Genomic DNA, 15,132 nt, shown 5'->3' with positions numbered 1-15,132 from the left:
AATCGAGACCATCATCCCATTCTTCTTCTACTGCTGTCGTGGCTTGAACTACTCCTCTTGCAGCTTCAACTCCTGCTCTTGCAGCTTCAACTTCCGCTCTTGCAGCTTCAACTTCCACTCTTACTTCTGTTCCTTCATACCCATGCTCTAAATTTTCATGCATCTCAATGTCTTCATGTTGTTCGGCTCTGTAAAGCGCAACCATGCCATCCATCTCATGATCCTGATCAGTTCCATCTTGTTCAGTTCCATCTTCCTCGGTCCCATCAGAAAGACCAACATAGCTATCATCAGTTTCATCATCATCTCCATCAGAAAGAGCAACATAGCTATCATCAGTTTCATCATCATCTCCTGAAAGTGAAGGATCACCATATGTATCATCCATGTCGTTGCTGATCTCCACATGTAAAACACTTCTACATTTATCATGATTTACTTGCATGAGATAGCCCAAAACGTCTTCATCACACCAAATATATGATGGCTTGTTCGAATACAATACCATTGGAAAGTAGCTAATCTTCACCCTCCCATATCCATTTGCCTTAATCTTTCTGCATATACTCTCAACCAATTCAGAATACGTAATCTCTTCCACAGCTGTCTTCATCACTAGAGTGTGAATTTCATCTTCTCCCGAGATCCATCTTCTCTCACCCCCATCTTTGATGTAACTTCCTCCGTGATCAAAACATATGATTGTAATAGGAGAGACCATAGATTACCTGAAACAAAAATTATGATTAGTTAACCGTTTAAAGAATCTAAGTTGTCCAAGATCTTTGGTACATATTAGATTTAATAATACAAGTAATACAAGTAATACATGTTTTACCTTAGTAGTACTAGTAATTCCAATAGTTTCTATAAATTTTCACTTTTGTTGATTTAACCCTTTTGACTGACCAAAAAGGTATTATACAACCCACAATATCATCTACCAATATTGTAATGTATTATTTTGCTTTAAAACAGTGAAAAATTAGCATAAATATACAAAATAGTCCTGTAACTTCATTTTTATACCAATATACCTAAAACTTTATTTTTTCATCGGTTTAAGTTTGTTTAATCAACAAATAACGTGTTACAAAACCCACAATATCGTCTAACACCTTTTTTATGTTTTTTTTCTATCAAAATCGTGTTAAAAAGGAGATTCTTCCTCAAATTTTACTTTCATATTTCTTTGAAAACTTTCACGATTTTTACAGCTAAGTTTTTATTTTTTTCGTTACTCATAACACATAGAACATAAGTAGTATATTATTATGAAAATTTCATGAAAAAAACGTACCAATTTTCGTCAAAAGAACCTTTAAAAAACGTCAATGGAGCTTGAAGGGGAATAATGATTCGTAGGTGCTTGGGAAAAAGGGAGCAAGATGTGAGAAAAGAGAACAAGATGGACAGCTGTGAGAAGGAGAGAGGTAGATGGGGTGTGGGGTCGCCTGTTAGGTGTCCAATAAATTATGGGCTTTATGAGGGTTGAAGGGTCCGCTTTTTAATTTTAAAATTAGAAATAACACATGGGGCTGCTAGATAAAGATAATAATATAATTAATAGTTGAGGGTAATAGAGAGAGGGAAAATATGATAGGGTAGTTAAAAAAGAAATGGGGTAATGAGAATACAAAATTTTCAAGTGGGTCAATATAGATTACTTTCCTTTCCGGACTTTATTCTTATTTGCCCTATTAACTCTATCCTTCATGCTTATTTACCCCCACCTAATAAATCATTTAATTTTTTATTTATTTTAATTACAAAAATGTCAGTAAATACAAAATTACCCTTAATAAACTTACAAAACTACAATTAAACCTAAGCTAACCCTCTAACCTAATCAGAGTTTTTTCTTCTCTCCATCCCCACCAGCCCGACACCACTTTACCCCTTTTCCTTTTGGCGCAAACCATAATCGACGAAATCACCTATTCTTCTTCTCTTTGTTCGAAATCAATTTGTGCGACGAATCACCTCTCTCTTACAGAAGCTTTCAATTCCGTGTGTCTCCTTCAACAGAAGCCTTCGGCTCCATCTTCCTCATTTTCGAAAATCTGGGTAAGTTTTTTCTTTCTTCCTCTTTCTTTTGAGTTATATGTTCATTTGTAATGTGGGTTCAAAAATAATTGGTAGAAATTTGTGTGTGAATGGTTAAATGATTATTGGAATGAGAAAATAGAAGCGAATTGAAAGGGAAGCAATGTGGATCTTTCTAGAAATAGGGTTTGAAAGGAAACAGATTTATCTATGCTGATTGAAAGCAATTTGGTTATAGTTCTTATTAGTATTAGTGTTTATGTAATTGTTTGTGTGAAACTTTGGAATGTAATAATACTGAATTGAATGTTGGATAAGTGAACATATGCAGATTGAAAGTCGGTTTCAGTTTCAATTATGATTGAATGTTTTTTGTTACAGGATATCCAGAAGATCGAGATAATGACAAAACCAAAGCGTGGAGGAAAGAAAAATACTAAGCAGAAGAAAGGAAAGTCTACAAAAAAAAACATTGCTCATGTAGAAGAACAACATGTAGAAGAGCTTTCAACTGGAAATGATAGGGATGATCTGTCAGCACATGAAAACGAGACTGATCATCCTGCACAGGAGAATGAGACTGATCATCTGTCAGCGACATCTCAGGTACTCATTCCCAAAATTATTTCTCTCGTTTTAGTTAAAAAATTTTGTTATTGTTGGTGTATTACTGGTGCGACTAGTATTACTAGGAAAAAAAAATTATATGATCCTTATTCCTTCTGGACAGATTAATAAATAAAATGTTAATATAATTTTATATGGTTTTCAGGAATGCCAACCATTGCCACCTGATGTGCTATACTTCAAGAACACCGAGTTCACCAAGACATGCAAGATACAAAGCAAGTGCTATGTGAGTAACACGGTGGCTACCATCAAGACGCTTAAGCCTGAGTTGAAGTGGTTCGAGAACCACCCTCAGTTTTGTCATATTTTCCACATGCCCGATGAACCATACTTGAAGCTGCTGGGTGTGTGGATGCTTCTATTGCGAACCATTCCCTTAGAAGAGGGAGAGGACACATCTTGGTTTGCGGTTAATGGCGTGCCCATCCGGTATTCCATCAGAGAGCATGCACTCATCTCAGGTTTGGACTGCAGTGGATACCCGGATAAGTATGAGGAGTTGGGGAGCTATGAGTTTGTAGATAGGCATTTTGTGTCACACAAAGCGATAACCATGAAATCTGTTGAAGAGAAGCTGTTGAGCATGAGAGCGTGTGGGGATCGACTTAGGATGGCGGTGCTCTACTTCTTGGGCACTGTTATCAGAGGGAGGGGAAGGTATAATGCCCCCTTTGACTCTTTCATTCTAAGAATCGTCAACGATGTGGAGGATTGCAAAACCTTTCCTTGGGGTCACTTGACGTTTGATGATAATATCCGGTCCATTAATCGCTTGATGAAGCGTCTCAATGGGAAAGCTAAGAAGAATATCAACTTTCCTGGCTTCATACTTCCTTTAGAGGTAAACTTCACTTCTTTATATAAGTTTTGTTTTGGCATATTCTTGTTTGTATGATTGCTTTATTTTAAAAAAATTATATTTGTAGATGCTGGCATTTGAGTGTATTCCAGCTCTGAATGCTCAATTCAGAGAACATGTAGCCGGTTGTCTTGCTAACTGTCCGAGGATGTGCAAGTGGCGGTTCCAAAGTAACAGCATGAAGGGTTATCCACTTGAGGATTTGTACAATGCACTTGGAAAAACGAAGGTATGTGTTTGATATTGTTTCGGATTTTTGGTTTTATTAAGTGAGTGGGATATAATAAGCGTTTTTTGGTTCTATTTTCAGGTGATTAAAAGTGTTTTGGCTCCTACTATTGATAAAGAAACTCTCATGGCGCGTATAATGGAGGACGAGCCAGACTATGAAAATGAAGATGGGCCAAGTAATTTGTGGAGCTCATGGCTTACTGTTAAGGAGAAGCCTATCTGGTGGAAAGATCTCTATGAGTTAGATGTGGCTGCAAGGAAATTTCCTACGAAGAAAGACAAAATGAAGGTGAATGAAGAAGCATCCTCCTCTAATGCAAGTTTGGAGGACGTTTTGAAAGGGATTGAAGAGAGGTTGATGACATGTTTGAGTGAAGTGAGTGTGAAGGTGGAGACAATGAACAAGAGGCTCTGTGTCATGGAAAAGAGCCAAGTCGTTTTAAAAAGGAGGAGTAAGAGGATGAAGGCAATGGAGAAGAGGCTTGAGGACATTGAAAATTGCCAATATCATTTGAAAAAGAATGGCAGGAAGCAGAAGGCGATGGTTGAGAGGATTGATGCGCTTGAGAAAGAGATGAAGAGGAAGGAGAACGAGAACGTTGAGGGTTTTGACTACCAAAACATGGATTTTGACTGGGATGGAGGACGTTCTGTAGATGCAGAAATGGTAGAAGAACCAGAAGGTCAGAAAGCTGAAGAGACCGATAAAGAGGAGGAAAAAGAGGAGGCTGAGATCGAGAAAAAAGGGAAAGATGGCGAAGAAGAGGCTCAGAAGGAAAATACAAGTTCCGAGGAAGAGAAAGAACTGGAAGTTCAGGTTGAAGAAGATAAAGAAGCTGAGGAAGAAAAAGAACAAGAAGTTGAGACTGAAAATAAAGAAGGTGAAGCTGCTCAGACTCAAGCTGAAGATGATGAAGAAAAAGGTGAAGAAGAGGTTGAAAAAGAGGGTGAAAACACTGCTGAAACTGAACCTCCTGTTGAAGTTGAAGAAGAGGTTCAAAAAAAGATTGAAGAAGAGGGTGAAGAAAATGTTGAAAATGAACATCTAGCTGAAGTTGAAGAAGAGGTTCAAAACGAGAATGAAGAAGAGCTTAATGAAGGAAAAGAGGTTGAAGAAGAACCTGAGCAGAAAGAGGCAGAGCTAGATGAAGGGAAAGAGGTTGAAGAAGAACCTGAGCAGACTGAGAAAGTTGAGAAAGAAGATAGGATATACACGGAGGAAGAGAAGAAAAGGTGGATTCTTACCGTGTGCAAGACTGATGATGTTCCTCCTGTGGAGAAGACTGGTGGAACCGAGGAAACATCTAGAACTCCTGCTCGTGGGGGGGTGAAGCATAGACCTAAGTTAATGGCGGTGAGGAAACATGCTACTAAGAAGAGGGGTAGACCAAGAAAAGCTGAGAAACCACATAAATTCACAACGCCACTACCGACAAAAAGGATTCGTGCACCATCACAGTACGTAACCACTCCTTTCACTGAAGCTAATACCGACGAGATTGAAGGGCGCAAGAAGAAGCCTAAAACAAAGGCTTAGAAGACTACCATCATAATATATTTTGGGTGTGTAATATTTATGTCGGCTTTTGTTGTAAACTTATGTAGGATGCTATGTTTTGTTGGTTGTTGGTCTGTAAAACTTGAATGATATATGTTATGTAAGATGTTTTGTGTTGTATGATTGTCTTGCAGCAGGTTTGGCCAATAGAGTACAAGGCAGGCTAAGTCCTAAGAAAACATATTTGTACTACTAGGTGTATTAGGTATTACTAAGCCAAAAATATTGTCGACACTTTGTAAAAAAAAAAAAAACATGTTTGACTATTAAAATAATATTAATAGAGTACAAGGTATGCTAAGAAAACCTATGGCACATGTCTAAAACGTGTTATTAAACAAACATGTTTGAATATTAAAGTGGTATTAATCTTACTCTTAGTAGTACATAAGCTAGTAGTAATATTTCATTTTTCATAGTAATACTTTTGCAAAATACAATATTATTTAGTAATACAAGCTCAAGAAATTAAATTTATTAGTAATACCAATGTATTTAGACAGTTTTAGATTGTATATAACACATTGATAGAAATAAATTTCAGAAATTATGTACTTTCTGAAATTCACCCCATTATGGACTTCCCATCAAGATATTAGTAAGGAAGTGAAAGATGTTTTCTATGGAAATGAGAAGTTTTCTACCAATTTGAGAATTTAAGAGTATTTTATATCGAATTTGGCAAATAAACACATATATGAACATATTATCACGTAATATATGAGATACGTCTTCTAAAAATAAATAATAAGACGAAAACAAAGATTCTTAGAAACATGCATAATACATAGTAATTCAAGGTATTTTAAGGTAGTTCTTAGGTAGTACAAAGTAGTACCTAGTAGTACATATTACACATAGTAGTCCACAAAAGTACCTAGTAATTCATATTACACATAGTAGTCAACAGAAATACCTAGTAGTTCACATTACACATAGTAGTCAACAAAGTAGTACCCATGTTACTCGGTGGTTGCAGAAGTACTTCCACATTCAAAATATTCATACAAACGTCCGCCTCTCCTTCCCCTGCCCCTGCCTCTTTCCCTTCCTCGTCCTCGTCATCTTCTTCGTCCACGAGATTCTCCGGCAGATGGAAACCTTTGCTTTTGAGTGGGTCCTTTCTTTTTTTCATATACTGGGGGAAGAACTTTAAGTGCTCGAATCTCATCTGGTATGACCCATTCAGACATATGAGGAACAGGATAAATTGTCCTACAGTATGCCAATGCCCACAACTCCACCAAATAGTATTTCGAACAAAACTCTTGTAGATGAAGATCTCTTCCTACGCTCAAGAACTTGACAGCAGCTGCAGCATGAACACATGGGATTTTGTCTATATCAAAACACCTGCAGGTGCACATTTTTCTTGCCAAATCAACCGTATAAATCTTTCCGTCACTACCATTGACATTGTACTCAAGGTGGAAGCTGTTTATCTCAACAACATCTAAACACCTCGCTTCCAAACATCTTTTTGACAACTCCTTTTTCCACTGTTGGCACAAGCTTCTTTGTGACTGGTATTTCAGCTGCCTTCTTCCTATGTTTGTTAAACCATTCAGCCATTTTCTTGATGATAACATCAATCATCGGTAGCAAGAAGAATTTCCTCGCTTCCCGAAGAACACCATTAATGGATTCTGCTGCATTGGTTGTGTTAACATTGTATATGTCTCCTTCAAAGTAACATCTTTCCCATTTTCTCACTTCAACACTTTTCTCCAGATACGCCGCAGCAGAAGGATACCTTCTGGAAAAGCTCTCATAGAGATCATCGAACTCAGCCACTGTATAAGCATGTGCACACTCTGTAAACTTGCTTGCGCAAGCGTCTCTGTTGTTGAAAACATGTCCTTTGACATTTTGAGACAAATGCCAGATACAATATCCATGTGCGGCCGTTGGGAACACCTCACGTATTGACTTGATCAAGCTTCCATTTCTATCTGAAAGAAACACCAATTCGCCTTCATCTGATATCACTGACCTCAGCTTATTCATAAACCATGTCCAGCTTTCGTCTTTCTCACCATCAACTACACCAAATGCGATAGGGTAGTGGTGACGATCAGGATCTTGAGCCGTCGCAACAAGCAGAACTCCACCATAAACATGCTTAAGATGTGTTCCATCCACAATGATAACTTTCCTCATCGCTGTGAACCCTTCTATGGAAGCTTCGAATGCGAAAAATAGATACTTAAATCTTTTCGCCGCATCCACTTCAACATAACTTACTGAGTCAGGATTCTTCAACTTAAGCATGTACATATACGAGTGTATCATAGAAAAACTCTCTTCCGGAGTACCTCGGACTTCATTAGCAGCCATCCTTTTTCCTCTCCATGCTGTGGCATATGACACATCAACACCAACCTTGTGGGTAACCATACTGATCAGATCATTTGGTGTTGGTGTGTCATATCTACCGGGATATTCTTCACTCAAAACAGATGCGACAACCTGTGGTGTGCCTCTCCTTCTATTTCTAAGGGTACTTGTAGTTACTACTGAGCATGTATGAGACTTATTGTAAGTTCTAACCGTCCAAAGATCTGAATTCTTAAGCTTTGCTACACGCAAATACCACTTGCAACCTTCTTTGGCTCCTCGACATTTTGCCACAAATCTCACAGTATCGGACTTAGTTGTTTCATACTCAAAACCATTCTTATGTGCACCCCTCTGAACTAGAACTTGCATGGCTACCTAAGTTCTGAATTCTTGACCCTTAACCAAATCGAGACCATCATCCCATTCTTCTTCTACTGCTGTCGTGGCTTGAACTACTCCTCTTGCAGCTTCAACTCCTGCTCTTGCAGCTTCAACTTCCGCTCTTGCAGCTTCAACTTCCACTCTTACTTCTGTTCCTTCATACCCATGCTCTAAATTTTCATGCATCTCAATGTCTTCATGTTGTTCGGCTCTGTAAAGCGCAACCATGCCATCCATCTCATGATCCTGATCAGTTCCATCTTGTTCAGTTCCATCTTCCTCGGTCCCATCAGAAAGACCAACATAGCTATCATCAGTTTCATCATCATCTCCATCAGAAAGAGCAACATAGCTATCATCAGTTTCATCATCATCTCCTGAAAGTGAAGGATCACCATATGTATCATCCATGTCGTTGCTGATCTCCACATGTAAAACACTTCTACATTTATCATGATTTACTTGCATGAGATAGCCCAAAACGTCTTCATCACACCAAATATATGATGGCTTGTTCGAATACAATACCATTGGAAAGTAGCTAATCTTCACCCTCCCATATCCATTTGCCTTAATCTTTCTGCATATACTCTCAACCAATTCAGAATACGTAATCTCTTCCACAGCTGTCTTCATCACTAGAGTGTGAATTTCATCTTCTCCCGAGATCCATCTTCTCTCACCCCCATCTTTGATGTAACTTCCTCCGTGATCAAAACATATGATTGTAATAGGAGAGACCATAGATTACCTGAAACAAAAATTATGATTAGTTAACCGTTTAAAGAATCTAAGTTGTCCAAGATCTTTGGTACATATTAGATTTAATAATACAAGTAATACAAGTAATACATGTTTTACCTTAGTAGTACTAGTAATTCCAATAGTTTCTATAAATTTTCACTTTTGTTGATTTAACCCTTTTGACTGACCAAAAAGGTATTATACAACCCACAATATCATCTACCAATATTGTAATGTATTATTTTGCTTTAAAACAGTGAAAAATTAGCATAAATATACAAAATAGTCCTGTAACTTCATTTTTATACCAATATACCTAAAACTTTATTTTTTCATCGGTTTAAGTTTGTTTAATCAACAAATAACGTGTTACAAAACCCACAATATCGTCTAACACCTTTTTTATGTTTTTTTTCTATCAAAATCGTGTTAAAAAGGAGATTCTTCCTCAAATTTTACTTTCATATTTCTTTGAAAACTTTCACGATTTTTACAGCTAAGTTTTTATTTTTTTCGTTACTCATAACACATAGAACATAAGTAATATATTATTATGAAAATTTCATGAAAAAAACGTACCAATTTTCGTCAAAAGAACCTTTAAAAAACGTCAATGGAGCTTGAAGGGGAATAATGATTCGTAGGTGCTTGGGAAAAAGGGAGCAAGATGTGAGAAAAGAGAACAAGATGGACAGCTGTGAGAAGGAGAGAGGTAGATGGGGTGTGGGGTCGCCTGTTAGGTGTCCAATAAATTATGGGCTTTATGAGGGTTGAAGGGTCCGCTTTTTAATTTTAAAATTAGAAATAACACATGGGGCTGCTAGATAAAGATAATAATATAATTAATAGTTGAGGGTAATAGAGAGAGGGAAAATATGATAGGGTAGTTAAAAAAGAAATGGGGTAATGAGAATACAAAATTTTTAAGTGGGTCAATATAGATTACTTTCCTTTCCCGTTTATGTAAATCTTTAACCGGGGTCCGTAAATGAATTGCTTCCGCTAAATGAAGTTTTGTTTTTACATGGATACTAACTCTTTGGTATCCATCACCTTCTAACATAGTTTTGATTTTGACTTTATCTTTCTATTTTGGTCCCATTTATATGCCTTGTGTGGGGTGATGTTGTTCACCAACTCTCCAAGTAAGAAATATAACATTCATTATCCAAGTACATAAATTGATCATCATTTTTTAAATTCCTTAATAACGTTGACGACAGTGTACTCCTTATTGTTATTATTCTCCACCGTCTGCGTCTTCCTACCCGAGAACCTCCATTTGAAGCCATAAATAAATATAATATGGTTTGGACTGATTTTCATCATCATATACGAAACAAGAATAGATTTAAACTTCAATGAATTGCGGTATAAGAGAAAGAGTTCCAACGTCATTTCCAGCATGTAAGTGTGTTTGTGTTGAGGTGTGGGAGGAATGTCTTTTGTTTTGTTGGCGAGGATGACTGGATCACAGTCTGTGGAGGAGAAAAGACGGAGATTGCAGTGAAGGAGAAGGATCTCTGAGTCTCATCGTAATCTTTTGAAGCTTCCTCTTTGTTTTCACTTTTTCATAGGTTCAGAAGAGAGCTTCCTTCTTCAGTGATCTTCCTTTTACTGTTCTGTTATGCTTATGAATAAAATAAGACTAATCCCTCTTTAGGTTCATCCTAATAATACTTGGATTTCATTGTTTGTTGTTTTCTTTATCTACATTACCAAGAAAGTAAGTTCAATTAAAGGTTTTGATGATCCAATGGTTTACTTACACAAGTAAATGTTAGTGGTTCACTAAAACATTGTACCAAGGAAAATTCTAATTTTGACACAAATTTGATATTATTTTTCAAATTTATATTTTAAAATAACAATTTTCATAAATATCTTTAAGTTCATGATGAAAAAAGATTAAACCACATTTTCTAAATTATTTATAGAAGTTTATAAATCCAACCACACTTTTAAAATAGTAAATCCAATTGTTAAAAGTATTTTTGGTTGAAACTATTTTTTAAAATGGTATCAAATGGTATTTTAAGTAAATTATCTAAAACTAATGAGTTTCTTAAGTTCGTTTATTCACAAACAAAACATATATGCTACAACATTAAAGAAGAGAGTTCAGAAGAGGTGGCTCTTGCATTCATGAATCAATCATCTAACAGCCTCAGGTGCAGAATTACAGTAAGGCGTGTGCAAGCACACCAGTCTAGTGAAAGTCAGACACACAACCGCACACACTATACCCAGCACCATCCCCACACTGCCTTTCTTCCTCTCTAACTTCACCGCTCTCTTCACCACCTGCCAGAAGCTAGGCAGCAATCCACCGCACGCCACCATCATCACATGATCCAGTCCACTGTAATCTATCCCGGCTAGTATCGATCCTATGGCTGACACAGGTCCCACAAACCCAATCAAAGCAGCCGCCGCAAGAGCTGCGTGCCAGCTGTCTGTAGCCCCGAAGACGCAGCTCGCAACCGCTGTCCCTCTTGGGAGCCCGTGTAAGGAAACCGGGAGTACCATGTGTCTGCCTAGCCCATACGCCTTTGGAGCAGCGACTCCAAGAGCAAGCCCCTCGGCTAGCGCGTGGAAACCAACCGCTCCGCACGCTAATAGTGATTGGAGTGTTATCATACTCGTTGGAAAATTGGTTACTGGAGAGATTAAACTCCCAGCCCGGGACTTCTTAACGTTCAAGATGGTTGAGCTAGTGAAATGGCTCAGCCCGGCTCCAACCGCGAGCAGACTAACCAGAGGGATGAATCCCATTTTTGCAGAGAGCAGTAGTTGAAGCGGACGCCAGAGACCGAGGACAAAGGCAATGCCTGAGGCTACTCCCATGAGGAGAGCGTGCTGGAGACGCAAGGTGAGTGCCGACGCAACAAGAAACACTCCTCCAAGCAATGGGCCGAGACCAAACAGGAGTGAAACGAAGAAGCCAGAAGCATCCTCTGAGCTGCATAATAAAGAAAATATAGCCTTAGATAGATTTAATAACCAATCAAATGCAATGGCTACTACATTTAACTTAAAACTCCATTGTTTTACTTGTAATCATGTGTGAAACTCTCGAAAAGAGTGCTAAAAGCTTCCATGGATGCTACTGATATCGTGGCTGCAGATGCTACTTGAGATGGAGACGCTTCCTGTTGCGGTTACAAAGAAGAGATATTAAGCATTTGCATCAACGTTTCACACAAGAGCACATGTAATTCACCTTGAATGCATCAGGAAGCACTTCAGCAATAACCATCCAAACCATACAACCAGCGGCAAATCCAGTACAAAAGGGCAAAAACTTGCTAAATGCATCAGCACATAAGAAAGCTGGCACAGCAACGAGAGGCTGGTAACAAAGTAAAAACAAGAATCAATAATCTGTTATGTAGACAACGAATTCAGATTCAAACAACATTGTTTGTATTATAACCTGAGGCAGAGATGTGATTATACTCCAGAGCATGGCGTTTTGTGGAGAGACACCCCTTGATGTCAGCACCATGCTAACAGCCAACCCTTCTGGAATGTTATGGACGGCTATTGCCAAAGTGATCAGAAGCCCTTGGCTGAAACCCTTTGAGCCAGCGAACGATACACCAACCCCTGATCCTTCCCCGAAAGAATGAAGAGTCATGATCCCTATGACGAGAACAACTTTCGCTGCGTCTGCGCCTTTGATATCCAGCATGCTAACCTCGCCGTATTGTTCAAGAAACTGCCAAAGGTAAAGTGAGTTCTCAGTTCTGAGATTTTATGCAGCTTGGCAGGCAAGTAATGTAAAAGGAAACTAGAAAAAGATAAGAATTTGTCTCAACGTTATAATTAGGCCTGCGGTTACTAACCGAACCGAACCAAAAAGTTCGATCTTCAGTTCAGTTTGGTTAGAAAGTTTGGTTCAATTCGGCAATTAAAATCAATTTGGTTCTCGGTTCGATAATCGGTTAGTTCGTTTTCTTTAAAAAAATTACCAAATATCTTAAACCAAAATTCCAAACCGAACTAACCAAAATCCGAACCAAACTAACCGAACTTAACCAAAGATTTTTGAATTTTATTCAATTTAAACAGAAAATTTAACTGAAAACCAAAAATTTGTTAGAAAATTTGAAACCTAACCAAAAAACGAACAAAAATTCTTATGGGTGAGATTTCGACTGATCCGAACTAACCAAATTCCAAACTAACCGAAGAAACCGAACCAGCAGCCTAGTTATAATAATCTACAACTCTAAGTTCAATATAAGAGGAAACTACATGACTACAGGCTTCTGTCAACACATGAGATATTATTGTATCACACAAATCAGTACCCAGGTTTTGGACATCCAAAGAATCAATTTTTCAAGTTACCTGCTTGCAGAGCCAAATGAATAACCCACCGGCTAGGATCCCAGTAACAACCCAGTTTCCAGAACCATGCTCTTGCCCCTCCTTTACAAGATCAAAGCTAGCAGCCAACATCACACCAGCAGCCATGCCATTGCATATTCCAGCCCATTGAGGATCAAGCTCAACAAAGAAGAAGGGCACTGCGCCTAACCCAGTGGCGGCAGCCATTGCCAAGGTGAACAGTACAACTGTAGAGACTGAGACTTTGCTGTGACTGCTGCCTCTCTTCTGATCACCCATTCCAATGTCATGTAAGGCTTTCTCTACACCGCTTCCGTCTATAACGTTTCTTCCAGTGTTTCCATCAGGAGAAGATCTTGCTTTATGCGAGATCTCCTCCTGAGTGTCTCCGTCACTGTTCCCAATGAATATAGCGATGAATAAGAACAGAAGCAGCAGAAGCTTTTTGCAGCGTGGATGCATCATTTGATTTGACGCAAGTTTTTTTTTAAAATTTAAATGAAATCGAATAAACTCCAAATGCCTTGTGGAATCAGAACTGCATCCAGAGGAGATGACTGTTTCCTGTTTAACACATCACGAGAAAAAGTTTTAATTCACTGAAACAAAAAATTCAATGAGCATGATGCCTTGTCTGATAGAGATTACAAAAAAAAAAAACAGAACTCAAACTAATCAATAGGAACAGACAATAACCGTACATGGTTATGTCTGTTAAATTAAACACCAGACTGTTCAAAATATCGTATTTTGGTGAAAATCATAGAACCAATACAAACGAATTAAAACAATTTTTTTTAGAGCAAAATGAATAAATATCATCATCATTCAGAAACGCAGAACAACAAAGCAACGATCTTTATCACACATGGTTCGTAACAGAATCGTTCTCATTATCCATTAAATGGAAAAATGCGATTTTTAATTGCAAAATTGGCATACCCAATTGCAGAATTAGGCGATTCGATCCACCATCATCCCAATCAATACATTCTACAACGAACCCAGATCAATGACAAACGGGATCGTGGAGCTTACCAGCACAGGAGGAAATCGAAGCTCGGAGAATGTTGGATTCGTTGGGGATGAGCACAGCCAATGAAGAAGGATTTGGCGATGTAGTCAAGGGGATGATTGAGAAAACGTTTGACAAAAGGAAGAAGAAGGAACCGAACCCTAACGCTTAGGAGTCAATCAAGTCAAATTATAACAGACACAAGTCCTCTGATTTATACACTTTTCAATAAAATCATATTTTATTATTAATTAATTGTAAATAAGGTCCCTCAAGTTTGTTAATCTTCGGAAATGGTCAGTTAATTATGTAAAATGGCTGAAATTAACCTGCAGTTTGTTAGGTTCGAAGCTTCTTATTAGGAAAGTCGTTAAATATATTTATCAACGAACTTACAACAAACCGTTTCCCAATATTACAAGATGGTTTTTGAAAATCGATTTCCAGTTTTCCAAAGATTTTTTTTTTTGTTTGTAAAAATCGTAACTACTACTTTTTTTGTGTGCAAAAAATCGTAACTACTACAAAATATAGCAAATTTATCTTGTATATATACAGATAATTCGTTAAAATGACGAAATGTGACAATGTCGACGCTAAAGCTGAATGTGACGTAAATATGTAACGATGTCGCATTACTGTCGATATTATTATAGTGCATGTGTATTATCTTTGGATCATATTATAATAATCAACAATGGATATTGTTATAAGCTGATCCGTTTTAAACAGAAGAAGAAAGCAAGAGTCTATGCAATAAACTTTCACACGAAGCATGCTGCATGCAACCAACGTTGCACAAAACGATCGACTTATTGTAAAAATGATGGTTCGAGTGATCTATCATATTCAGAGGAATGAATTTGGATTTATCATTCCAAAACTCATTGAAATATTTGGTAATCGAAAAATAATTAATGGGTGCACCAAAAGGAGTTTTTTTCACAATTATCTAACTATTATGTAACTTTG

The 15,132-nt window shown here is 37.7% G+C and overlaps 3 protein-coding genes across 3 annotated transcripts; 1 reads left to right on the top strand and 2 right to left on the bottom strand.

The window, feature by feature from the left end:
- Window positions 1-1,356: 1,356 nt before the first annotated feature.
- On the top strand, window positions 1,357-5,572 carry LOC125580415 (uncharacterized protein At3g43530-like). Its single transcript, XM_048744823.1, has 5 exons — window positions 1,357-2,067; window positions 2,428-2,652; window positions 2,819-3,517; window positions 3,603-3,764; window positions 3,846-5,572. Exons 2-5 carry the CDS (start codon window positions 2,449-2,451, stop codon window positions 5,301-5,303), a joined length of 2,523 nt encoding a protein of 840 aa, XP_048600780.1. The 5' UTR covers window positions 1,357-2,067; window positions 2,428-2,448; the 3' UTR covers window positions 5,304-5,572.
- A 668-nt stretch (window positions 5,573-6,240) lies between these two features.
- Window positions 6,241-8,033, bottom strand: LOC125580103 (protein FAR1-RELATED SEQUENCE 5-like). Its single transcript, XM_048744078.1, has 2 exons — window positions 6,786-8,033; window positions 6,241-6,495 (listed from the first exon to the last, which is right to left on the bottom strand). The coding sequence occupies exons 1-2, from the start codon at window positions 8,031-8,033 to the stop codon at window positions 6,241-6,243; spliced, it is 1,503 nt and encodes a 500-aa protein (XP_048600035.1).
- A 2,872-nt stretch (window positions 8,034-10,905) lies between these two features.
- Window positions 10,906-14,364, bottom strand: LOC125580414 (putative zinc transporter At3g08650). Its single transcript, XM_048744822.1, has 6 exons — window positions 14,184-14,364; window positions 13,146-13,709; window positions 12,226-12,510; window positions 12,013-12,141; window positions 11,844-11,941; window positions 10,906-11,751 (listed from the first exon to the last, which is right to left on the bottom strand). Exons 2-6 carry the CDS (start codon window positions 13,608-13,610, stop codon window positions 10,944-10,946), a joined length of 1,785 nt encoding a protein of 594 aa, XP_048600779.1. The 5' UTR covers window positions 13,611-13,709; window positions 14,184-14,364; the 3' UTR covers window positions 10,906-10,943.
- Window positions 14,365-15,132: the final 768 nt, after the last annotated feature.

The sequence above is a fragment of the Brassica napus genome, chromosome C1 (assembly GCF_020379485.1).
Source record: "Brassica napus cultivar Da-Ae chromosome C1, Da-Ae, whole genome shotgun sequence".
In the NCBI taxonomy this organism is placed as follows: Eukaryota; Viridiplantae; Streptophyta; class Magnoliopsida; order Brassicales; family Brassicaceae; genus Brassica; species Brassica napus.
This window is presented reverse-complemented; position numbering and strand designations above follow the sequence as displayed.